The sequence below is a fragment of the Phyllobates terribilis genome, unplaced genomic scaffold (genome assembly GCF_046119375.1).
Source record: "Phyllobates terribilis strain yellow unplaced genomic scaffold, ASM4611937v1 Scaffold_98__1_contigs__length_5973952, whole genome shotgun sequence".
NCBI lineage: Eukaryota > Metazoa > Chordata > Amphibia > Anura > Dendrobatidae > Phyllobates > Phyllobates terribilis.
Window position 1 is genome coordinate 1263685 of NW_027362858.1, and position 26363 is coordinate 1290047.

General features: G+C 45.1%; 2 protein-coding genes across 3 annotated transcripts in view; both read right to left on the reverse strand.

Moving 5' to 3' along the window:
* LOC141198593 (uncharacterized) overlaps positions 1–26363 on the reverse strand; it is a 259680-nt gene that overhangs the window by 162320 nt on the left and 70997 nt on the right. The window lies entirely within an intron of this gene.
* LOC141198599 (uncharacterized) overlaps positions 1–26363 on the reverse strand; it is a 127354-nt gene that overhangs the window by 41869 nt on the left and 59122 nt on the right. The window contains exon 5 of the mRNA XM_073663023.1: positions 9384–10403. Within this exon, the coding sequence (XP_073519124.1) occupies positions 9384–10403 (1020 nt within the window). The remainder of the gene's footprint in view (positions 1–9383; positions 10404–26363) is intronic.

Genomic DNA, 26363 nt, shown 5'->3' on the forward strand with positions numbered 1-26363 from the left:
TGAAGGAATCCATATCACCTGATAATCATATAGTGAATTTTACTCCAATAACATTTACTGTCATTTGCCTGTGGATAAAGAAAGCAATATTTCTGAAGACACTTCCTCAGATCCTGATAAAAAAAATAAAGGATGAAATCCTTATATTTGTATCAAAAAGTCCCGATGAATACACCGATGTCTCATCTTGCGCAAAAGACGTACGAGATAACCAGACAGTAGAGGACGTGTAAGTATGTATACTTTGTTCTTTATTATTCTTTATTCGTTCCCCTGTTCCCTTTCCTCTATTTTCTTCAGGCTGTTAGTATAGTATATAGATCCTTTTGTGTGTATTGTATATCCTCCCCTTCTAAAAAACTCAATAAAAATAATTTGATAGAGAAGAGAAAGAACTTACTGATGGCTTTACTAATTCATCTCCTTCTCTCCTCCCACTGGTCGGCCTCCCCCACCTCTTCCATTGCTGATTTCTCCTCCCATGTCTCTTGCTGTCCACCTTACTTGACACTGCTTTCCACCCTCAGCTAGCTGAGTCAGTGGAGCAGTCAGTAAGTGCTCTACCTTCTCAAGTATTTTACAGGCACAACTAAGAAGGGAATAGGTTTTTCTTCTTGGTCAGCTGAGGCAGTAAATGCTTTTCATCCTCTCAAACAGCTTTCTCTAGGGCTCCTGTTCTGAGCCAACCTGAGGTCAATCTGCTTTTCTTTGTCGTGGTAGAAGCTTCCGCTATTAGTATGTGAGCTGTTCTTTCACAGAAAAAAAATTGGGTATCTACATCCTTGTGCTTTTCTTTCCCAGAAGTTCACTCAAGCAGAGTCTATTCATGATATAGGTGACCGAGAGCTTCTGGCAGTTAAAAGAGCCTTTGAGGAATGGAGAAATAGGTTGGAGGGGGCAAGACATAAGGTGACTGTCTCTACTGATCACAAAAACCTGTTGTATAGTGATGCTGCAAGGTGCTTAAGCACCAGACAGGTTTGGTGGGACCATTTTGCCTGGTTTGATTTTTCCGCTACTTATCTCCCCAATTCCAAGAATGTCAAGGCTGACGCTTTGTCCCTTAGTCTAATCGCAGAGTTGATGGACGAAAATCCAGTCAATATTCTTAGTGTGGGGGTGGTGTTTAGTGCTTTGGGGGTAGATATCAGGCAGTGCATTCAGTGTGCCGGAAGGTTTACCTATAAATAAACTTTATTTTCCACCTTCTTTAAGTGTAGATCTTCTTAATGAAATACATGATTCCATTTTAGCTAAGTACCCGGTCTCTTCTGCCATTTGGAGATCTCTTTCTAGGTCCTTTTGGTAAATAAAAATGAAAAAACTGGAAAGACAAGAAATACAAGATAGGGTCTTATCTTGTCAGAAAAGGGTGTAGGGAGTTAAGAAATCCGCTCACCTGATGGGGTTGTGACAGTCAGAATCGCTGTGTAAAGCATGTGAAGGCTGCTGCAGGATTACCAATGGGGTTTGATGCAATAGAATATGGAATCTGTTGATTCAAAAAACACGCTGCCAAGTATCCAAAGTGTGATCATAGACACAGATGTGGTATGATTGCAGTTTATTGCGTCAACGCGTTTCAAGGTCTACAAACCTCTTCATCAGGACAAAACCACAGTAAGGATTACAATTCAAAAGTACTGGAATATATGGACAATACATTTAAAAGAAAGGCGAGCAGTAACGGACCCCTGAGATCATATGATGCTACGTCACAGTGACAAGTGCACAACATAAAAAAGTGTGTGTATTTTTTAAAAGACCAGGAAAAAACACAAGGATAGTTGGTATATAGTAGTTTTTACAGTAGTTTTTCTTTCTCTAGTCCTACAGTGCCTCGCAGAGAAATAAATTCATTACCTTCTCTCCCCCTTTTTTTCTGCTTTCAAAATATTTTCATTTAACTCGTACTTGGCATATCTACCCCACATCCACATCTATAACTTTGCTAGTCACATACACACCCATCACAGGCAGAGCTAGACTCTGCAGATTTCCCTCTTCTCCAGTCTCAATCCAAGGTCCCCAACAGCCTCGAATACAGTATGGTCACCATAGACCCAGTATTATATCCCCCACAGCCCCCCTATGCAGTTTGGTCACCTCAGCCTCCTATACAGTGGAATAATAAAATTAACAACCTCATCCACAACTACCACAAAAGACTTCAAGCTGTCATTGATGTTAGAGGGGGCAATACACGGTATTAAGAACTGGGGTATGTGAACTTTTGATCAGGGTTATTTGGATGTTTTTGGTTGTCATTAAGATTTAAAAAGAGAAAACACAGTAGTTTGACAATAAATGGCTTCACCCAACCAAATTTTTTTTTGTTATCATTCATATTCTCTGAAACAAGGCAAAGAAAGCAAAAATTCTGACGGGGTATGTAAACTTTTGAGCACAACTGTATATACTGGACTCTAGTTAGCAGTCATTGCTAGAGAGAGCCTCATGCTGCATGGTTAGGAGTTTGGTGGTTTGTTGTTGTTTGAGAAGGCGTTTGGTGGATTTATCTAAGACTGTTGCATGGTTTTGGTTGTGTATTAATCCTCTCTTTCTCCTACTTTGGTTTTTCCCATCCTCCACTCACCACTGTTATCCTCTGTTGTTTGTGTGCATATATTTGTATGATTGGTATTTTCCTTTATCCCTGTTTGCATTACCTTGTTACTCTGGTTGGTGTATTGCCTTACACTATTACTCCTCTCTTCCCTTGGTGGAGGAAGAGAACAGGCAGATTGAGGAGTTCAGACAAGGTACGTGGTCCCGGCATTTTCACCTTCAGAAGTAATTCGAGGAACATGGGCAAGCTAGGACGTCCCTAGCGTTAGGGACAGGGAAGGAGCCCCTGGTCCTGGGATACCCGACAACAGAGTCATGACATTAGCTCTGGCTGAAACTGTTTTCTGATCCATCATGGATCCTATCACAGCTCTCACAGGGCAACTGCAGCAACTTAGCCTAGAGGTTGAAAATCTATGCACTGTCATGCTGCAGCTCCCTAACACGTCAGGTCCTGGGACCATGACTCCCAGGCAACCCCCTGTGGAGCCCAAGATTGCATTGCCTGACAGCTTCTTTGGGGGGGCGTGACATGTTTGTTTTCTTCAGGGAGGCCTGTAAGCTGTACTTCAGGTTATGTCCTATCTCCTCAGGAACCGAGGAGCAATGGGTGGGGATACTAATCTCGCTCCTTCAGGATGACCCCCAAGTATGGGCATTTTCTCTCCCGCCAGACTCCCAATTGCTCCGGACGGTGGAGGAATTTCTTTTAGTCCTGGGTCATATATACAACGACCCTGACCGCATCTCCCTGGCTGAGTCCATGCTATGTCAGCTTCAGCAGGGAGATCGGCCAGCGGAGGTGTATTGCTCTGAGTTTCGGAGGTGATACACTGACACTAAGAGGAATGACCCCGCACGACGTAGCCAGTTTTGTCAAGGGCTATCGGTATGCCCTTGTCGTATAGGAGACTCCAGTTTCTCTTGAAGCAGCCATGTCTCTGGCTATCCGGGTGGATCACAGTCTTCGCCAGAGACATAAAGAAACACCCCAATATGCGAGAGGTCCAGCGCCAAGGGAACCCTGGTCTGAGTCATCTGAGGAGCCTATGCAGTTGGGTGTGGTGACTCGTTCTCTGTGTCAAACTCGAGTTCAGCGTAAAGGGGGAGTATGGAATCCATCTGGACAAAAATAAGGTGATCATTTCGGCCTTTCTGGACAGTGGGGCGGGTTTAATTTGATAAACGTTAGGTTCGTCCAGGTCCGGGGCCTCAAACCATATACACTGTCCAGACACATACCCATAATCAGCATCAACTCTGCATCCTTGAGCCAGGGGTGTTTTACTCAAGTCATCCGAGGGTTACATCTACAGGTAGGCCATACACTCAGAATGTATTGAGTTTTATGTGCTAGAGGGTCTGCCCTCTCTTGTGGTTCTGAGACTACCTTTGCTCACACTGCACAACCCTGTGGTAGATTGGCAGACTCAGGAGGTAGCAAATTGGATCAAGTATTGTCAAGGACACTGGGCACCTGGTTGGCTAGTGTGGATACCCAGTCTGTGCCTAAATACCTGTCTGACTTTGAGGATGTGTTCTCGGAGCAGGGGTGTCAAAATCTCCCTTCCCATCAACCTTATGACTGTGCCATTAATCTTGTTTCTGGGGCCAAGCTGCCTAAGAGCAGACTTTGTAAAATCTCTGGTCCATAGAAGCGGGCCATGAAGGACTATATCACGGAAAGTTAAAAAAAAGGATCATATCACACCATCGTCATCCCCCATTGCTGAAGGGGTTTTCCTTGTAAAGAAAGACGGGGGGTTACGCCCCTACCTAGATTTCTGCAAACTAAATCCAATCACGGTCTGGGAACCGTATCTGATCCCTCTCACCCCGGACTTATTTAATCAGATCGTGGCAGCAAAATGGTTTTCTAAACTGGTTCTCAGGGGGGCATATAATCTCATTCGTATTAAAGAGGGGGATGAGTGAAAAACAGCTTTCAATATGCCTGAGGGACACTATGAGAACCTTTGTCATGCTATTTGGGTTGAGTGATGCTCCCGCCGTCTTTCAGCATTTTGTAAATGTCATGTTTAGTCACCCGGCAGGTATATTTGTTGTGATCTATCTTGATTACATTAATTTTTGCGCCTGACCTTGAGTCATATCAGGTACATGTCAGGTAGGTCTTACAGATACTCAGAGTCAATAAAGTATTTGTTAAACCAGAGAAGTGTATGTTCTCTTGAGGAGATCCCTTTTATAGGCTAGATTTTATCATCCACCGGTTTTCACATTGATCCAGCAAAAGTCTGGGCGGAACAGGATTGGGATTGTCCTGAGGATTTAAAGGCGTTACAAAGGTATTTGGGTTTCGCCAACTACTACCGCAAGTTCATAAAAACTTTTCGGTAGTGGCCAAACCTCTGGCGGATATGACCAGAAAATGGACTGACTTTTCTAAATGGTACAGTCCGGCCAGGGAGGCATTCAATACCTTAAGGAGTGTTTTGTATTTGTGCCGATTCTCATGCAGCCTGACGTCACTCAGCCATTCATTGCTGAAGTTGACATGTCAGAAGTGTGTGTGGGGGCTGTTTTGTCGCAGGGTGCATCTCCTAGTAAATGGCATCCATGTGCATACTTTTCTAAAAAACTGTCACTCGCTGAGAGAAATTATGACATTGGTAACAGGGAACTCTTGGCAACCAAGTGGGCTTTTGGAGAGTGGCATCATTTTCTGGAGGGGGCAGATCATCCGATTATGGTAATCACGGACCATAAGAATCTGGTATATCTAGAGTCTACGAAACGTCTAACGCCTAGACAGGTGGGATGGCCGTTATTCTTCACCAGATTTAACTTTTTCGTTACATATAGGCCAGGGAACAAGAACATTAAGGTGGATGCCTTTTCCAGCGGTGGAGATAATTGTGAACCGGTTTCTATACTGCAAAATGGGGTGGTTATTGCATCTATATGCTCCGATCTTGAGAAGGAGGTTGTTGAGGCTCAGGGGGACGCACCTGCTGCCTGTTTATTAGGTAAACTGTTTGTACATGTGAATCTCCATCTTAGAGTTCTCAGTGAACATCATGATTGGGTCTTGGACAGACATCCCTGTTATAAAGACACTACAGATCTCCTTACTCTGCGTTTTTGGTGGTCAGGAGTTCATCAGGATGTTCACGAGTATGTAGCCGCCTGCCGTGTCTGAGCATGTTCTAAGATCTCTCATACTTGTTCATCTTGGTCTCTCCATCCATTGGCGATTCCCAGTAGACTGTGGATTCATTTATCGTTCGATTTTATCACTAATACTAATCTACCCGTGTCGGTAGGTAATACTGTAATTTTGGTGGTGGTGGACAGATTCAGTAAGATGTCACATTTCATTGTGCAATCCGCATTACCTAACACCAAGACTTTGATGCAGATTTTCATCAGAGAGATGGTAAAATTACATGGGAACCCTACTGATATTTTTTCTGATTGGAGGATGTAGTTTATTTCCAAATTTTGATGGGCATCTTGCAATCTTTTGAGGATCCATCTGTTGTTCTCTTCAGCAGTCTTCCGCAGTCTAAAGGGCAAACTGAACATGTTAACCAGAATCTTGAGACTTAGGTGTTTTATGTCTGAGAATCAGGAGGATGGGGTTACTGACTTACCTCTTGCTGAATTTGTAGTGAATAATCATTGTCATGAATCCACTGGTAAGTCCCCATTTAACAGGAATACCTGAAGAACGTTTTCCATCTTCAATTACGTCTGTGTGGCAAAGGGTTCTTGATTGCTTGAGGAAGATGGGGTCCAAATATAAGAGTGTGGCTGATTGGAGACGTGTGGTGGGTCTGGACCTGTGTGATGACTTGGTGTGGTTGTCTTCAAGGAGCATTAAGTTGAAGATTCCATCTTAGAAACTGGGTCCCAGGTTCACTGGTTCTTATAAGATTGTGGCCGTCGTCAATCCCGTAGCATTCCACCTTGATTTGCCGCCCACCTTTAGGATCCATAATGTTCCATTAGTCTCTACCCAAAAAATACGTTGCGTCCTTTGTATCATCAGCGATACTGCCATCTCTGGTCATTGTGGATGGACATTTGGAATTCCAAATAGGTAAGATCGTTGATTCTTGCTTAGTTCATCTGTCACTTCAGTAACTGGTACACTGGAAGAGTTATGGTCCTGAGGAGAGGATGTGGGTACCAGCATCTGACGTCCATGCAGCCAGGTTGATCTGGTCTTTTTATGCGGTACACCCTGATAAACCCAGCTATGAGGTTCCAGAGGTCCCTCGTAGAAGGGGTTACTGTCATGGGTTTACTGCGACAGAGAGGAGCCAGAACACTGCAGAGTCTGATTCCTCCTAATCCTGCACTCATTAGAAGCCTTTCACCTTCATATTAAATGGTGCAGATTTCTTCTAACAGTACAGGAGTTCATCTGCTCAGTTGAGAGCTCCTTGAAGCTTTCCTGCCTTAGTGTTCACAGCTATTCACTATTAGCCACTCCCCGTTCCTATATATACTGGATTCTAGCTAGCAGTCATTACCAGAGCTAGCTGTTGTTTGAGAAGGCGTTTGTGGATTTAGCTAAGACTGTTGCATGGTTTTGGTTGTGTGTATAATCCTCTTCTTCTACTTTGGTTTTACCCCATTCTTCCACTCCCCAGTGTTATCCTCTCTTGTTTGTGTGCATATATTTGTATGATTGGTATTTCCTTTATCCCTGTTTGTATTACCGTGTTAGTCTGGTTGGTGTATTGCGATACACTACTACTCCTCTCTTCCCCGGGTGGGGGAAGGGAGCAGGTGGATTGAGGAGCTCAGACAAGGTACATCGCCCCAGCATCTTCACCTTCAGAAGTAATCCAGGGAACAGGGCCAGCTAGGGCACCCCTAGCGTTAGGGACAGGGAAGCTGTGACAGCAGAGCTGTGAGCAACAAGCATGCTGAGAGATTTCACCAAGATATTGCGGATATGGAGAAAAGATATCAATGAAAATGCTTGCAGATAATGATTGAACAATTGTAAGAAATGATTCAATGCAGGAGTACAAGAAGCAAGCAAAAAAGAGTTGTCCCTGAATGAGGACCAAATTTTGTATCGCAATTTCTGTAACTGTTTATATTTCGCAATAGTGTTTAGACAGGTTTTAGTTATTTGAACTGTTGTTAAGTTTCCTCTAAATAAATATCAGAAAATTGGCATAACAAAATATTTGCATCTTTATATTTGCAAAAATAATGTTTCAAAGTACTGAAACTTTTATGCATCAATTATATGTACACACAAAAAGCAAAGACACACCAAGAATAATTAACCTACCATTTCATGGAGGGGGTGACTGCTTAGTATTTGAATTGCACACAAAAAGGCTTGTATAGGGTGCTGTTCACACTAGGGGGAATTTTAATTCTTCTTGGTGTGGCTTTGCTTTTTGTGTTTAGAGTAGGGCTCGTAAGCATGAGAACCCTTGTCTCGGGTTCCGAGCTTACATATTTTGGCCAACATATCAACTAATATCTCATATATTATATATATGTATTTTTGCACTTTTTAATTCCAGGGTGCAGCCAGGCCCATCAGTTCCGGCATTGTAAACTGGGGTGTCTGTTCCTATGGGGTGCACTTGGATAATACTGGGCAGCCCGCCTAATCTAATAGTATGGGCTTAACTAGTAGACTGTAAGTCGGATACTGTGCACTACCCTAGTGTGAACAGCACCCTATACAAGCCATTTTGTGTGCAATTCTAATACTAAGCAGTCACCCCCTCCATGAAATGGTAGGTTGTGAGTGATTGTCTCATCAGTATTTTGCACCTGTGTAGCCGCCATCTTTATGTGGGTTTGCTGCACCCTGGTAGTGCATTTAGTTCTGAAGATCTGGGCAGGTCCCTGCTGCCCTTTTTTTGCTGTGTTTTTTCATCAATTATATGTAGCAGTAAAAGGAAAACTCTGATATCACAGAAACAAGAGGCAACTAAAAATTTTATTGTGCAATTTGAATTCACATGGTCAAAATCATTAAAAATGGCTCATTTCATAAATGATCTGAAAGGTCCTTGAGGAAGTCTTCAGCTGCTCATTCAGGACATGCAGCCTCTGTGCAGGTTCCTGTAGTTTCTTCTCCTACTTTGCACCAATCAGTTAGATAAGTGGAGTGGAGGAGAGAGCAATTTTCTGATTGATCAGGAAGGACACTGTTTCAATGTTTTCCTCAGTAACAGGAAGCTGCCTAAAGTCTATAAGACACACTCACTTATTAGAAAGATTTTTTCTTGCTAATAAGTGTGTTTTTCCAAGTTAAACATTTCCCATATTAAGAAATAAAAAAGGCTTCTTCCTTGTGACTGCTCTGGTGACTAAGAAGAGATGATTTATTCGCAAAACATTTTCCATTAAAATGGCTTCTATCCTGTGTGAGTTCTCTGATGTGTAACAAGAGTTGATTTCTCGGTAAAACAGTTCCCACATTCTGAACATAAATAAGGCTTCTTCCCTGTGTGGGTTCTCTGGTGTATAACAACATCTGCTTTCCGGTTAAAACATTTCCCACATTCTGTACATGAAAAAGGCTTCTCCCCTGTGTGAGTTCTCTGGTGTATAACAACATCTGATTTCCGGTTAAAACATTTCCCACATTCTGAACATAAATAAGGCTTCTTCCCTGTGTGGGTTCTCTGGTGTACAACAACATCTGCTTTCCGGTTAAAACATTTCCCACATTCTGTACATGAAAAAGGCTTCTCCCCTGTGTGAGTTCTCTGGTGTATAACAACATCTGCTTTCCGGTTAAAACATTTTCCACATTCTTTACATGGAAACTGCTTCTCTCCTGTGTGAATTCTTTGGTGATTAACAAAATTTGATTTCTGTGTAAAACATTTTCCACATTCTGAACATGAAAAAGGCTTCATCCCTGTGTGGGTTCTCTGGTGTATAACAACATCTGATTTCCGGTTAAAACATTTTCCACATTCTGAACATGAAAAAGGCTTCTCCCCTGTGTGGGTTCTCTGGTGTATAACAACATCTGATTTCCGGTTAAAACATTTTCCACATTCTGAACATGAAAAAGGCTTCATCCCTGTGTGAGTTCTCTGGTGTATAACAACATCTGATTTCCGGTTAAAACATTTTCCACATTCTGAACATGAAAAAGGCTTCTCCCCTGTGTGGGTTCTCTGGTGTATAACAACATCTGATTTCCGGTTAAAACATTTCCCACATTCTGAACATGAAAAAGGCTTCTCCCCTGTGTGGGTTCTTTGATGTCTGATCAGACTTGATATCTGTGTAAAACATTTCCCACATTCTAAACATGAAAATGGCTTCTCCCCTGTGTGAATTCTCTGGTGACTAACAAGATGTGATTTCTGTGTAAAACATTTCCCACATTCTGAACATGATAAAGGCTTCTCCCCTGTGTGGGTTCTCTGGTGTATAACAACATCGGATTTATGATTAAAACATTGCCCACATTCTGAACATGAAAAAGGCTTCACCCCTGTGTGAGTTCTTTGGTGCTTAACAAAAATTGATTTCATTGTAAAACATTTTCCACATTCTGAACATGAAAAAGGCTTCTCCCCTGTGTGAGTTCTTTGGTGACTAACAAGATTTGATTTCTGGTTAAAACATTTCCCACATTCTGAACAGGAAAAAGGCTTCTCCCCTGTGTGAGTTCTCTGATGTTTGATAACACTTGATTGCTCTGCAAAACATTTCCCACATTCTGAACATGAAAATGGCTTCTCCCCTGTGTGAGTTCTCTGATGTTTCATAAGACTCGATTTCTCTGTAAAACATTTCCCACAATCTGAACATGAAAATGGCTTCTCCCCTGTGTGAGTTCTTTGGTGACTAACAAGATTTGATTTCTGGTTAAAACATTTCCCACACTTGGAACAAGAAAATATATTCTCTGCTGTGTGAATTTTTTGATGTTTAAGAAGAGACATTTTGAGAGGAAAACTATTTCCATATTCAGAATGTGAAAATGGCTTCTTTGCTTTAGGAGCAACTCGTTTTTTAATGCTTATTTTGGGACTTTGATTTTCCTTAATAGTCAGTAATGAATCAGAAGACAGGACCTGTTTCATAAGACTAGATGATAAATCTTTGCTGTGAAGGGATGATGGTATATCTGGAGTAATGGAATTCACTTCAGTTGTAGCCTGAGGGATCTCAAGATCATCTGATTTAAAAATTGAAGATGTCGGCTGTCCCTCTGATCTTCTGGTACAGTCATCTGCCAAGAAGAAAATCAATTATTATTTTTGAATTAAATATCCTTGAATTTTATAGTTTTGAACATTTCTACTTAAACTGTCTGTAAAAATGGCAAGTTATGTAAAAATATTGAATTATTCACCAAGACAATGACAGTTCACAGTCTAATAGAAAACCTCATAGCGTGAACCAGTAAAGTGTGGTGTTCAACTGTTTGTTCATTCTGCCTCCCAAATATGGAATAAAAAGCCAAACAATGTTATGTACAGTGGGGAAAATAAGTATTTGATACTCTAGTGATTTTGCAATTTTTCCCATCTACAAAGAAGGGAGAGGACTGTAATTTTTATCGTCTGTACACTTCAACTGTGAGAGACAGAATCTAAAAATAAAAAACAGAAAATCGCATTGTATGATTTTAAAATAATTAATTTGTATTTCATTGTATGAAATAAGTATTTGATCACCTACCAACCAGCAAGAATTCTGGCTCTCACAGACATGTTAAGTTTTTCTTTAAGAAGCCCTCCTACTCTGCACTCATTACCTGTATTAATTGCACCTGTTAGAACTTGTTACCTGTATAAAAGACACCTTTCCACACACTCAATCAAAGACACTCCAACCTCCACCATGGCCAAGACCAAATAGCTGTCTAAAGAAACCAAGGACAAAATTGTAGATCTGCCCAAGGCTGGGATGGGCTACGGGACAATAGGCAAGCAGCTTGGCAAGAATGGAAAAACTATTGACACAATTATTAAGAAATGGAAGAAACACAAGATGACTTTGAATCTTCCTCAGTCTGGGGCTCCATGCAAGATCTCGCCTCGTGGGGTAAGAATGATTCTGAGACAGGTCAGGAATCAGCCCAGAACTACACGGGAGGTCCTGGACAATGACCTGAAGAGAGCTGGAACCACAGTCTAAAACATTACCGTTAGTAACACACTACGCTGTCATGGATTAAACTCCTGCAGGGCATTAAAGGTCCCCCTGCTCACACAAGCACATGTCCAGGCCCGTTTGAACTTCTCCAATGACCATCTGGGTGATCCAGAGGAGGCATGGGAGAAGGTCATGTGGTCAGATGAGGCCAAAATAGAACTTTTTGGTATCAACTCCGCTCGCCGTGTTTGGAGGAAGAATAAGGATGAGTACAAACCCAAGAACACCATCCCAAACATGACGACTGTACCGCATTGAAGGGAGGATGGATGGGGTCACGTATCGCAAGATTTTGGCCAACAACCTTCTTCCCTCAGTAAGAGCATTGAACATGGGTCGTGGCTGGGTCTTCCAGCATGACAATGACTCAAAACACCCAGCCAGGCCAACTAAGAAGTGGTTCCATAAGAAGCATTTCAATGTCCCGAAGTGGCCTAGCCAGTCTCCAGACCTGAACCCAATAGAAAATCTTTGGAGCGAGCTGAAACTCCATGTTGCCCAGCGACAGCCCCAAAACCTCAAAGATTTGGAAAAGATTTGTATGGGGGAGTGGGCCAAGATCCCTCCTGCAGTGTGTGCAAAGCTGGCCAAGAACTACAGGAAACTTCTGACCTCTGTAATTTCAAACAAAGGTTTCTGTACCAAATATTAAGTAAAAATTCATGCAATGTGATTTTCTGGATTTTTTTTAGATTCTGTCTCTCACAGGTGAAGTGTACCTACGATAAAAATTACAGATTTCTCCATTCTTTGTAGGTGGGAAAACTTGAAAAATCAGCAGTGTATCAAATATTATTTTCACCATTGTAGGTGAAAAGAATATCAATAAAAACTGCTACTCATCTCACAAAAAACAAGTCCCCAACTCAGGTCCATCATCTGTCAGTGTAATAACAGAGGTTTCCACATTATTAGTGGCTCAAAGGTTCTAGAAAAGCAACATGGCTTCCATAAACCAATCCAGCAATATCCGCTCTCTCCCGAAGTCATATCTCTTCCTCTCTTCTGAGCCTTGCAGTGTGTCCAAACCACATTTATCATCCATGTACTTGGCATTACTATAGTGAGAAGAACCCACTTAATTTATGGTATGTAAGTGCCCAGATTGTGATCCAGGAGACAATGTGTTGGGTAATAAAATGGAATATTTGCAATTTTCACTCTCCAACATCCACAGTGCAGAAAGTGCCTGTCGAATCAAACTATGGATATGGAAACTAACAGTGCAATAGTTACTTTGTGTCCTTCTCCTATTGGGGAGAATCAAGCAAACACTAGTGGAGCTATTAATTCTATCTTACCAGTGGTGAATAAGGATAGTGGTGTTTCCAATGATACAGAGCAATCATCACTAATTCATTTTGGGTTAAATGAATTAATTGGTGCAACCTCAACGCAGAGTGTTAGTGCATTGGATTTTTCTATTTTAACTATCCATCCTGATTCCCAAAATTCCTTACCAATAATATCTCAGTCATTAAGTGTAGGGCATACATCATTAGAGGAAGGTTCCACTGATAAATCAGTGAAGCTACCACCTCCGCAAAATATAACTTCTTCAATAGAATTGTTATCACCAGCTGTAATATTAACTAATGAAACTGCACCGCCTCTCAATGGTAAAAAAACACACCGCTCCTTTATGATACAAAAATCCCAATTTTTTCAGCCGGCCCAAGCTCGCCAACCAAAAAGAAAAAGAAATATCGGGGATGTAGGGGGCGAGGTAGAGCCATCCCAAAAAATAGCAGCCCTGTAGGATTTGCTAATTAAAAAGACAAAGCCAGTAGGGTAAATATTGAGGAAAGAGAAAAAGACGAGAAGCAGAAAATGGTATGCAGTTTTAACCAGTCTCACCACACCTTATCTGAGGGGGAGATCTCACTATTGAGTAGAGGACTCTCTTTTTGACCTGTTTCAAGTTTGAATGTTTTCAATTTATATGTAGATTTGAATGAGTACTTTAGGAAATTGACGTTAAAACATCACTTTATTATTGAAGAAAAACGTAAATCAATAAACGCCAGTATACCCCTTGCTAATAATGGAGTCGAAAATCATGTGCCAGCTATGGGTTTCCACCATGTTCCACTAGGTGGTAAATCTCATTTTTATCCTACTCACCATAAGGGAAGTCATCTCGAGACTTTTCAGCAATAGATTTTAAAAGACATTCGCACTTTTACTCGTATTAAAAAGAGGGATAACCTGACGGCTCCAGAAAGACAAGCCATCTCTAGTTTACGGAAGAATAAAGGAATAATTATTAAGGAAGCTGATAAGGCGGTGGTATTGTGGTGATGAATCGGGGTTAGTACACTGGAGAAGGTTTGCGGATACTCAGTGATACTGATTATTATAATAAATTAGATTGTGATAATTCTGTCACCATCTTTATGGAATATAAAAACTTAACTAAGGGGGCCCTTAGGGAGGGGATCTTGGATGTGAGAGAGAAAAGATTTTTGGATATATAATTTTTTCAGACCCCTTATTTTTATTTCCGACCCATAAAAGTACTACCAATCCCCCTGGTCGCCCCATCATTTCGGGGATAAAATCTATTACAGCTAATTTATCAAATTATGTCGATTTGTTTTTACAAAAATATGTGATTAGGCTTGAATCTTATTTAAAATATTCTTCACATTTTATTAGCTTGTTGAGGGATTTACCTCCCTAGGAGGAGGGCGGAATGGTGGCTCAGTGGTTAGCACTGCAGCACGGGGGTCCTGGGTTCAAATCCCACCAAGGACAACATCTGCAAGGGGTTTGTATGTTCTCCCGGTGTTTGTGTGGGTTTCCTCCGGGTTCTCCGGCTTCCTCCCACACTCCAAAGACTGATAGGGAATGTAGATTGTGAGCCCCAATGGGGACAGTGATGATAATGTCTGTAAATTGTCTGAGTTATAAAGTGCTGCGGAATATACTGGCACTATATAAATAAAAAGATTATCATTATTATGTTTTTTGTGAGTTCCTTATACTTCAACATTACACATATTTTGGGTTTAGAGGCTATTGATCATTATTTGTGTTCAGATACCTCTATATTTTTGGAACAGAAAAGGTTCTTATTAGAAAGTATTGAGTTTATCTTAAACAATAATATTTTTTCATTTGAAGGGACCACATATAAACAGATGAGAGGTTGTGCGATGGGGACGAGATTCGCCCCTAGCTATGCAAATTTATTTATGGGGAGGTTTGAGTCTGTCTTCATCGTACAGTCCCATCTATATACTAGACATATATGTCTCTTTAGGAGATTTATAGATGATTTTTTCTTTGTCAGGACCGGTACCCATGAGGAAGCATCTATATTTGTATCTGAATTAAATAATAATACCCGGGGTCTTAGTTTTTCATCTAATATATCCAGTTTAAGTATTCAATTCCTTGACGTCCTGATTCAAAAAAACCCAGAAGGAAAGATAATCACCATCAAGCATTTCAGGTGGATGCGAATAGTTACCTAGCATATGATAGCAGCCATCTTCCAGCCTGGGTGCGTAATATTCCCTATGGACAGTATTGGAGAATTAGGAAAAATTGTAGTAGAGATGTGGATTTTATTAATGAATCTAGGATTTTAAAGATGAGATTCAGGGAAAAGGGATATCCTGACAAATTATTCAGTGATGTATATAAGAAAGCCAAATGTTTATCCCAAGAAAAATGCTTGGAAATGATAAACAATAAGGGGAATCTGGCCGGACCTACCACTGTGGTAAAAAATGAGACTATTAAACCATTGAGTGCTGAGTATAGTCTCGTTACAACATTTAGCCAATATAGTTATTCTTCATAACCTATTGAAGACGTATTGGTTCATTTTATCCGGTGATCCGATTTTGGGCAAGCAACTGCCGGACAAACCAAGGATTATATATTAGAGGTGTCAGAATCTGAAAAATGTGTTAGCGCCTAGCTCCACATCACTGACTAAGAATTATATAAAGTATAAAAATATAAACCAAGGAAGGGGGGATGGGTGCTTTAGATGTAGAACATCAAGATGTGTCTGTTGTGGGATCATTAATAATGGAACAAAAACTTTTAGTTTGCCCACCACGGGGGAGACTTTTCAGATTAGATGCCGGACAGACTACCAGTCGTCATATCTATATATATAATCGTCTTATCCCATCTGTCTGTCTGTCTGTCTGTCCAGGAAATCCCGCATCGCTCATTGGTCCGGCAGAGGCCAATCAGCGACGCGGGATTTCAGAAAAAAGATGGTGGCCGTTAGCGGCTCATCTGCGGGACGGAGATGCAGCCGGGAGATGACCGGCGCGAGGCATTCATCTCCCGGCCAGTAGCAGCAGAAGGACTTTGACCGCCGGCGCCGCTGACCTCCATGCGGAAGGGAGGACCGGGGAGCGGCGCTGCGGGTCGGGATACTTCTGCTGCGAGCAGCCACTCATATCCCGGTTTCTCGCAGCGGAAGTAGCCGCACAGGCAGCGGCGCTGACATCCATGCGGCTAGGGTGTCAAGGGAGGACCGGGGAGCGGCGCTGCTGGTCGGAATACTTCTGCTGCGAGCAGTCGCTCATCTCCCGGCTTCTCGCAGCGGAAGTAGCTGCACAGGCAGCTCCGCTCCCCGGTCCTCACCAATACGATTCCGCTCCCCGGTCCTCACCAATATGATTCGCTGATTGGTTGCGCTCTCTCCGGCCGCAACCAATCAGTGATCTTGGCGCAAAAGTTAAACACCGCTGTGCTGATTGGTCGCGGACGCTGCTCGCGACCAATCAGCGATCTTGCCGACAAATTTAAACACTGATGTGCTGATTGGTCGCGGACGCTGCTCGCGACCAATCACCGATTTGGGCGCAACATTTAAAAAGCGGCCGTGACCAATCACCGATCTTGGCGCCACATTTAAACACTGCTGTGCTGATTGGTCGCGGTCGCCGGCCGCAACCAATCAGCATTATTGGCGCCAAATTTAAACAACGCTCTGCTGATTGGTCGCAGCCGCCAGCCGACCAATCAGCGAGATTGGCGCAAAATTTAAACAACGCTCTGCTGATTGGTCGGTGCCAGCCGACCGCGACCAATCAGCGAGATTGGCGCCAAATTTAAACAACGCTCTGCTGATTGGTCGCGGATGCTGGCCGCGACTAATCAGCATTATTGGCGCCAAATTTAAACACCGCTCTGCTGATTGGTCCCGGTCACCGGCAGCGAACAATCAGCAGTATTGGGGCCAAATTTAAACACCGCTCTGCTGATTAGTCGCAACCACCGGCCGCGACTAATCAGCGATTTTGGCGCCAAATTTAAACACACTCTCCAGTACTCACTAACACGGTTCGCTGATTGGTTGCGGCCGCCGCCCGCAAACAATCAGCAGTATTGGCGCCAAATTTAAACCCCGCTCTGCTGATTGGTCACGGTCGCCGGCCGCGACCAATCAGCAGTATTGGCGCCAAATTTAAACACCGCTCTGCTGATTGCTCGCGGTCGCCGAACGCGACCAATCAGCATTATTGGCGCCAAATTTAAACACCGCTTAGCTTATTGGTCGCGGTGGCCGGCCGCAACCAAGCAGCGACATTGGCGCCAAATTTAAACACCGCTCTGCTGATTGGTCGCGGTTGCCGGTCGCGACTAATCACCATTATTGGCGCCAAATTTAAATACCGCTCTGCTGATTGGTCGCGACCACCGGCCGTGACCAATCAGAGATATAGGCGCCAAATTTTAACACCGCTTTGCTGATTGGTCACGGTTGCCGGCCGCGACTAATCAGCGATTTTGGTGCCAAATTTAAACACGCTCTCCAGTCCTCACTAACACGGTTTGCTGATTGGTCGCGGCCGCCGCCTGCGACCAATCACCGATATTGCCGCCAAATTTAAAAACTGCTTTGGTGATTGCGCCCGGTCGGCCGCATACATATTCTAGAATACCCGATGCGTTAGAATCGGGCCACCAACTAGTGTGATATATTTGTTGGAGTGCACATGTGGCCTACAGTATGTAGGTCGCACCATACAACCAATGCGCGCCAGGCTAAATAAACATCGGCAGAATATTAGAAATGGAGATTTGTTCCATAGTTGTCAAAGCACTTCTTCTTAGAAGATCAGAAAGATCCAAAATATCTGCACCTTACGATTATTGATCATATATCTGACACGGTGCATGATAGATAGAAAAGGTTGGTAAACCGGGAAAATTATTGGATCTATAAGTTGGGAACTTTATCCCCGGAAGGTCTGAATCTCTGACTTGAAAATATTATTAAGTAAGTTATATAATTTATGTAGAATTGAAAAATCTAGTGGATATTTATTTTTATTAGGTTTTTAATATGAGTGTAATTATGAATATATGCAGCTTTTACTCTTTTTATATTGTTCTTTTATTTGTATATATAGTTTTTTTCATGTAGTTTTATTTTAGTGTTGATGTTTTGTCTCTGTTATCAGCCAAGTCAGGTTGGCCCTTAGAAAGGGGATTTGAGGGTTAACTGGTTAATTGTTGGCACCTGCTGGTTAATTGGTTAAACTTCTATATAAAGTGCTTGTGTGGTAATATTGGCCATCACCTGATGAAGGCGGTATTAGACGAAACATGTTGTGAAGCCATTTGATTAATAAAAAAAATGATGGAGTAACAAATACCCCGGCCTGCCGTCACCTTGCGCCCCACTGAAATCCACAGCAACTTTGTATTCTTGATTCCCTCTTGGGTGGGTGGTTGGGGGCTGCAGATATCGGCTTATTAACCGTTTACAAGGACCCACGGTGATGTCACACCCCATGTGATTCTGTCAGCTGGTCAGCCTGAGACCCGTGCGGGGTGCGGTTCACGCCGGAGCCTTAATCCGTGGTTGTGCAGCGGTGCGCAACCACACAAGGTTAGTCAATCTATTTTCCGGTTTCCTCCCCTCAAAGATCACCGGTATACACAGGAGCGCCTCTCTTTTATTCTTTTTTTTTTTAGGATGTGGAATCAAAATAATCACACTACTTCTAAAGATTATATCATTCAAGGTTATAATTTCCAAAATGGAGTCACTTTATGTGGATTTCTACTGCTCTGGTTTTCTGACATTTGGTCACATTAGAGCTTGTGCAAATGGTGGGTCCCATCTCCTCTGGGATCTGCTCCTGTGACGTCAGCTTCTCTCACCAGGAGCCGCCTTATTCATCCTGCAGGCGGCGCTGATGATGGAGGAGACGTCAGAACCAGAAGCTCTGGGCGGCGCAGGCTCTGTGCAGCCACTAAGATTAGGATGCCTGGGACCAGTAGTACCATCCAGTCTGGCAGTATGGGTGTGTGTGCTGTCCAGCTGGAGTAATCTGCGCCCTGCTTCAGCCATTTGGAAAGCACCGCACCCTACTAAAGCTGGAAGCATATTGCTGGAAGCTGCCAGATACAGCCTTGTCCTCCTCTGGTTCAGTCCTCTGTGCTCAGCTCCCGGCTTGTGGATTTGTTTCTTGTTGTGACCCCGGCCCGTTTACTGACTACTCTTGTGTCTTCTGATTTTGTATTTTCTCTATCCTCTTGGTTCTGACCCGGATATCTGACTATTCTTCCCATCTCACACCACAGAACATTAGGTAACACTGTGGCCCAAGCCTAGGGGTCTCTGTGTAAGTCCAAATACATGTAGAGGGGTTAAAGGGTGATGAGCAAGGCAAACCCTGGGATCTGGAAAATGGAGTAGATAGCGCCAAGCCTGTTTGTGGTGGCCATCTTTTGAGCTGCCAGGTGACCACGAACAGTGTCCCCAATATATTGTGTCTGCACACTATCCCAGCAACATCTACATTCCTAATAGCTAAATGTCGCTCCTTCCCTTCTTAACCTGCCATGTGCCCAGACAGTAATGTACAACCGTATATCGGGTATTGTAGGATTCAAGGAAAATAATTTGTAAGGTCCATTTGTTTCCTATTATCCTTTGAGAAGAATTTCAAAGTTATCACCACATAAAGTGACAAACGTCAGATTTGAAAAATGGGCCCAGATAGGAACAGAAAACTGGCTGCAGGAAGGGGTTAAATCAGAGAAATTTGGGCACTAACTACTATAGTCAAAAACTGACTATAGACAATAACACATCTACTGAAATGATCAAACTCAACAGTCTCCATCAGAGAAAAATGAGTAACTAGTGGTGAAACCTCTCTGGGGTAATTGGAATACGGGGCTCGGTGGCTCTTGGGAATCTAAACTATCGTAAGGGTATGTGCACACGATGCAGAAATGCTCAGGATTTTTTCCTGAGCGTTTCTGCATCTCTCTGGCAGGAAAAAACGCATGCGGATTGTACATGCGGTTTCCTGCCAGGGACATGCGGATGTGAAGCGGTCTTCACTTTCATTTCCGCATGCGGGTTGACAAGCGCTTCCCAAGCGATTTTAGCATCACTTGGAAAGTGCTTGTCAACTTCACACTATATAAATCCATGCAAACTGCATGGATTTCTATAGTGTGTGAATTTCAAAAAATAAAAAATAAATATATACTTTACCCTCTGATGGCCCCCGGTGTCCTGCTTCGCTCGGTCCGGCTACCGGCAGTGAAGACTGAAGGACCTGCCGACGTCAGCGTCACGTGACCCGTCACATGACTCTGACGTCAGCGAAGGTCCTTCTTCATTCAACCGCGAAGTGCCGGGAACCAAGCAGGAGCGCTGCGCGGGTCGTCAGAAGGTAAGTATATATATATTTTTTATTTTATTCTTTTTTTTTTAATGGTACCTGGGTCTGGATGAGAGTCCTCTCATCCACACCCGGGTACTATCCGCACATTAGACTGCATGAAAAGCGCATCAACATATACAGTGATGCGGATTCCATGCGGTCTAATGCAAGTCAATGGCGGCAAAAGAGCAGCGTTTCCGCAAAATTAATTGACATGCTGCGGATTTTTGAGCGCAGCGTTTAAGCTGCGGAAAAATCCTCATCATGGGCACAGCACATGCGGATTTCAATTGGGGAACATTGCTGCCCTTCTACCATGCGTTTTTCATGCGTTTCCGCAACTGCAAAAACGCCGCGGAAACGCATTAAAAACGCATTGTGTGAACTCAGCCTAAGGGACAATATTTTCTGTCTGATGAGTTTCAAGAAGAAATATTAGACATTTAAAAATAACTTTTTATAATAGTGCAGAGCTGAGGTGTCTTAAATTTAGATCTCGGGCATTTGGAAGAGACAATGGAGATCTATTTTTTAAAGACTACCAGGGAGTTACAGACTCACATAAGTGAGGCAGGCTGATGCAACCACAAATCAAACTTTCATACAGAATAAACCTATAAAAAAAAAGACATATTTTTTTATTCTATGTTACATCCCCAACAACAACGTATGTATGAGGGGAGAACTCCAACATTAAACCAGAATTGCACTCATTTATGGTGGACCATTGGGGCTACTATGAGTCCTGACCAGGAGAGTAGAGAAAGTATTAGCGCCCCCATTTCAGGAGAGATTGTGCAGTAATCTGAATTCCTTAGGATTGAAATATAATGGAATTTATGATGTGGAGTGAATCCATGAAACCAGGGCTGGAGCCAACACATCTCCTGCAGGTGTGAATAAATGTATATTACAGCCATCAGCCACGCACAGCTTAGAGATATATCATGGCGCAGGTGTAATGATTTTTGTGTAGTTGGCCCTCACTGCACATTTAATGTTGTAGATCATAAATGTGAAGTTTGGCCAGAAAGACTGGACCTGGTCTTGTAGGGACCATATGAGCACATTCAGCAGCACAGAAAGTTTTTGCATCGCCATATTTTGAGAGCTATAATTTTTCCATAGTTCGGCCAACAGAGTCATGTGATGGCTTGTTTTTTGCGGGATGAGTTGACGTTTTTATTGGTACCATTTTTGGGCACGTGACATTTTTTGATCGCTTTCTATTCCGATTTTTGGGAGGCAGAATAAACAAAAAACACCAATTCGGGAATTGTTTTATTGGGGTTCTTTTTATGCCGTTCCACGTGTGGAAAAATTTATAAGATCGCTTTATTATTCGGGTCAGTACATTTACAGCCGCACTACATTTATATTGTTTTTTAGGTTTTGGCGCTGTTACACAATAAAAATGATTATTTTTTTTTTTTTTGCATCGCTTTATTCTGAGAGCTATAACTTTTTTATTTTTCGTCTGATGGAGCTGTATGGCGGCTTTTTTATCGCGTTTTATTCCATTTTTTGTTTGGCAATATGATGATAAAGCACCGTTTTTTGCTTATTTTTTTTTTCTTTTACGGTGTTCACTAAAGGGGTTAACTAGTGGGACAGCTTTATAGGTCAGGTCGTCCGGACGCTGAAATACCAAATATGTGTGCTTTTATTGTTTTGCTTTTTTTCATATATTATTTTTAATATATGTTGCAAAAATATATTTTTTAAATATATTTTTACAACAGGCTGATCGCAGTTATAAGACATAGCAGTGCAGGATCACTGCTATAACTAATAAACTGTCAGCTCTGCAGACACAAGTTACTTTGATCATGCACTGCGCATGATCAAACTAACTTGCTGGGGCTGGTGACCCGGATGTTGTCATGACCCGGATGTTGTGACCCCGCTGCTGTCCCTCTGCTCACTCGCTAAATGCTACAATCACATCGATTGCAGCATTTAGGGGGTTAAAGTGCTGGGAGCGGTGCGGGCACTGCGTGCCGAGTGTCAGCTGTCAGAATCAGCTGACACGGGCAGAGATTGCGCCCGCACAGCCTGTGTGCGGGTGCGATGGCCATGTAGTAATAATACGTACCTGGTCCATAAGGTCCAGGGCACAGGGACCTTAAGGACAATGTCAGAAAGGGGTTAACAGTTTTGTGTAGGGGAGAATGTTGTGGTCTAGAGCAGGGGTCTCAAACACGCGGCCCGCGGGCCGCATGCGGCCCCTGAGGTTGCTTTATGCGGCCCGCAGGCACAGACCCCTTGATGATCCCGACCAGGTCCAGGAGGAGCCGCCGACAGCAGCGCTGCATTGCCACACAGAGACTGTTTCCCTGCACTGCATTTCCAATGCCAGCCGCTGGCCAATCAGAGGCCAGCAGCTGATATCTGCGTGTCGGCGCAGCGAGTATGACGTCATTGCCATATGCAGATATCAGCTGCTGGCCTCTGATTGGCCAGCGGCTGACATTGGAAATGCAGTGCTGGGAGACAGTCTCTGTGTGGCAATTCAGCGCTGCTGTCGGCGGCTCCTCCTGGACCTGGTCGGGATCGTCAAGGGGTCGGACTCTGTGGTGCCTGCGGGCCACATCTGCAGGAAGGACGCCGAGGGAACGGAGGACAGGTGAGAATCATCTTTTTTTTCTATTTCATGTGTGTGAAGAACAGCACAGGGGGCACATAGCCACAAGAGGGGACCTGGATGGGGCACATAGCCACAAGAGGGGACCTGGATGGGGCACATAGCCACAAGAGGGGACCTGGATGGGGCACATAGCCACAAGAGGGGACCTGGATGGGGCACATAGCCACAAGAGGGGACCTGGATGGGGCACATAGCCACAAGAGGGGACCTGGATGGGGCACATAGCCACAAGAGGGGACCTGGATGGGGCACATAGCCACAAGAGGGGACCTGGATGGGGCACATAGCCACAAGATGGGGACCTGGGTGGGGCACAGAGCCACAAGATGGGAACCAGAGCCACAACATGGGGACCTGGATGGGGAACATTGCCACAGGATGGGGACCAGAGCCACAACATGGGGACCTGGATGGGGAACATTGCCACAGGATGGGGACCTGGATGGGGCACATAGCCCCAAGATGGGGACCTGGATGAGGCACATAGCCCCAAGATGGGGACCTGGATGAGGCACATTAGTACAAGATGGGCGCCAGGATGGGGAACATTGCCACAGGATGGGGACCTGGATGGGGCACATAGCCACAAGATGGGGACCTGGATGGGGCACATAGCCACAAGATGGGGACCTGGATGAGGCACATTAGTACAAGATGGGCGCCAGGATGGGGAACATTGCCAAAAGATGGGGACCTGGATGGGGCACATAGCCACAAGAGGGGACCTGGATGGGGCACAGAGCCACAAGATGGGGACCAGAGCCACAACATGGGGACCTGGATGGGGCACATAGCCACAAGAGGGGACCTGGATGGGGCACATTAGTACAAGATGGGCGCCAGGATGGGGAACATTGCCAAAAGATGGGGACCTGGATGGGGCACATAGCCACAAGAGGGGACCTGGATGGGGCACATAGCCACAAGAGGGGACCTGGATGGGGCACATAGCCACAAGAGGGGACCTGGATGGGGCACATAGCCACAAGAGGGGACCTGGATGGGGCACATAGCCACAAGAGAGGACCTGGATGGGGCACATAGCCACAAGAGGGGACCTGGATGGGGCACATAGCCACAAGAGGGGACCTGGATGGGGCACATAGCCACAAGATGGGGACCTGGGTGGGGCACAGAGCCACAAGATGGGAACCAGAGCCACAACATGGGGACCTGGATGGGGAACATTGCCACAGGATGGGGACCAGAGCCACAACATGGGGACCTGGATGGGGAACATTGCCACAGGATGGGGACCTGGATGGGGCACATAGCCCCAAGATGGGGACCTGGATGAGGCACATTAGTACAAGATGGGCGCCAGGATGGGGAACATTGCCACAGGATGGGGACCTGGATGGGGCACATAGCCACAAGATGGGGACCTGGATGGGGCACATAGCCACAAGATGGGGACCTGGATGGGGCACATTAGTACAAGATGGGCGCCAGGATGGGGAACATTGCCAAAAGATGGGGACCTGGATGGGGCACATAGCCACAAGAGGGGACCTGGATGGGGCACATAGCCACAAGAGGGGACCTGGATGGGGCACATAGCCACAAGAGGGGACCTGGATGGGGCACATAGCCACAAGAGGGGACCTGGATGGGGCACATAGCCACAAGAGGGGACCTGGATGGGGCACATAGCCACAAGAGGGGACCTGGATGGGGCACATAGCCACAAGATGGGGACCTGGGTGGGGCACAGAGCCACAAGATGGGAACCAGAGCCACAACATGGGGACCTGGATGGGGAACATTGCCACAGGATGGGGACCAGAGCCACAACATGGGGACCTGGATGGGGAACATTGCCACAGGATGGGGACCTGGATGGGGCACATAGCCCCAAGATGGGGACCTGGATGAGGCACATAGCCCCAAGATGGGGACCTGGATGAGGCACATTAGTACAAGATGGGCGCCAGGATGGGGAACATTGCCACAGGATGGGGACCTGGATGGGGCACATAGCCACAGGATGGGGACCTGGATGGGGCACATAGCCACAAGATGGGGACCTGGATGGGGCACATAGCCACAAGATGGGGACCTGGATGAGGCACATTAGTACAAGATGGGCGCCAGGATGGGGAACATTGCCAAAAGATGGGGACCTGGATGGGGCACATAGCCACAAGAGGGGACCTGGATGGGGCACAGAGCCACAAGATGGGGACCAGAGCCACAACATGGGGACCTGGATGGGGCACATAGCCACAAGAGGGGACGTGGATGGGGCACATTAGTACAAGATGGGCGCCAGGATGGGGAACATTGCCAAAAGATGGGGACCTGGATGGGGCACATAGCCACAAGAGGGGACCTGGATGGGGCACATAGCCACAAGAGGGGACCTGGATGGGGCACATAGCCACAAGAGGGGACCTGGATGGGGCACATAGCCACAAGAGGGGACCTGGATGGGGCACATAGCCACAAGAGAGGACCTGGATGGGGCACATAGCCACAAGAGGGGACCTGGATGGGGCACATAGCCACAAGAGGGGACCTGGATGGGGCACATAGCCACAAGATGGGGACCTGGGTGGGGCACAGAGCCACAAGATGGGAACCAGAGCCACAACATGGGGACCTGGATGGGGAACATTGCCACAGGATGGGGACCAGAGCCACAACATGGGGACCTGGATGGGGAACATTGCCACAGGATGGGGACCTGGATGGGGCACATAGCCCCAAGATGGGGACCTGGATGAGGCACATTAGTACAAGATGGGCGCCAGGATGGGGAACATTGCCACAGGATGGGGACCTGGATGGGGCACATAGCCACAAGATGGGGACCTGGATGGGGCACATAGCCACAAGATGGGGACCTGGATGGGGCACATTAGTACAAGATGGGCGCCAGGATGGGGAACATTGCCAAAAGATGGGGACCTGGATGGGGCACATAGCCACAAGAGGGGACCTGGATGGGGCACAGAGCCACAAGATGGGGACCAGAGCCACAACATGGGGACCTGGATGGGGCACATAGCCACAAGAGGGGACCTGGATGGGGCACATTAGTACAAGATGGGCGCCAGGATGGGGAACATTGCCAAAAGATGGGGACCTGGATGGGGCACATAGACACAAGATGGGGACCTGGATCGGGAACATTGCCACAGGATGGGGATCTGGATGGGGCAAATAGCCACAGGATGGGGACCTGGATGGGGTACATAGCCACAAGATGGGGACCTGGATGGGACACATAGCCACAGGATGGGGACCTGGATGGGGCACATAGCCACAGGATGGGGACCTGGATGGGGCACATAGCCACAGGATGGGGACCTGCATGGGGTACATAACCACAAGATGGAGACCTG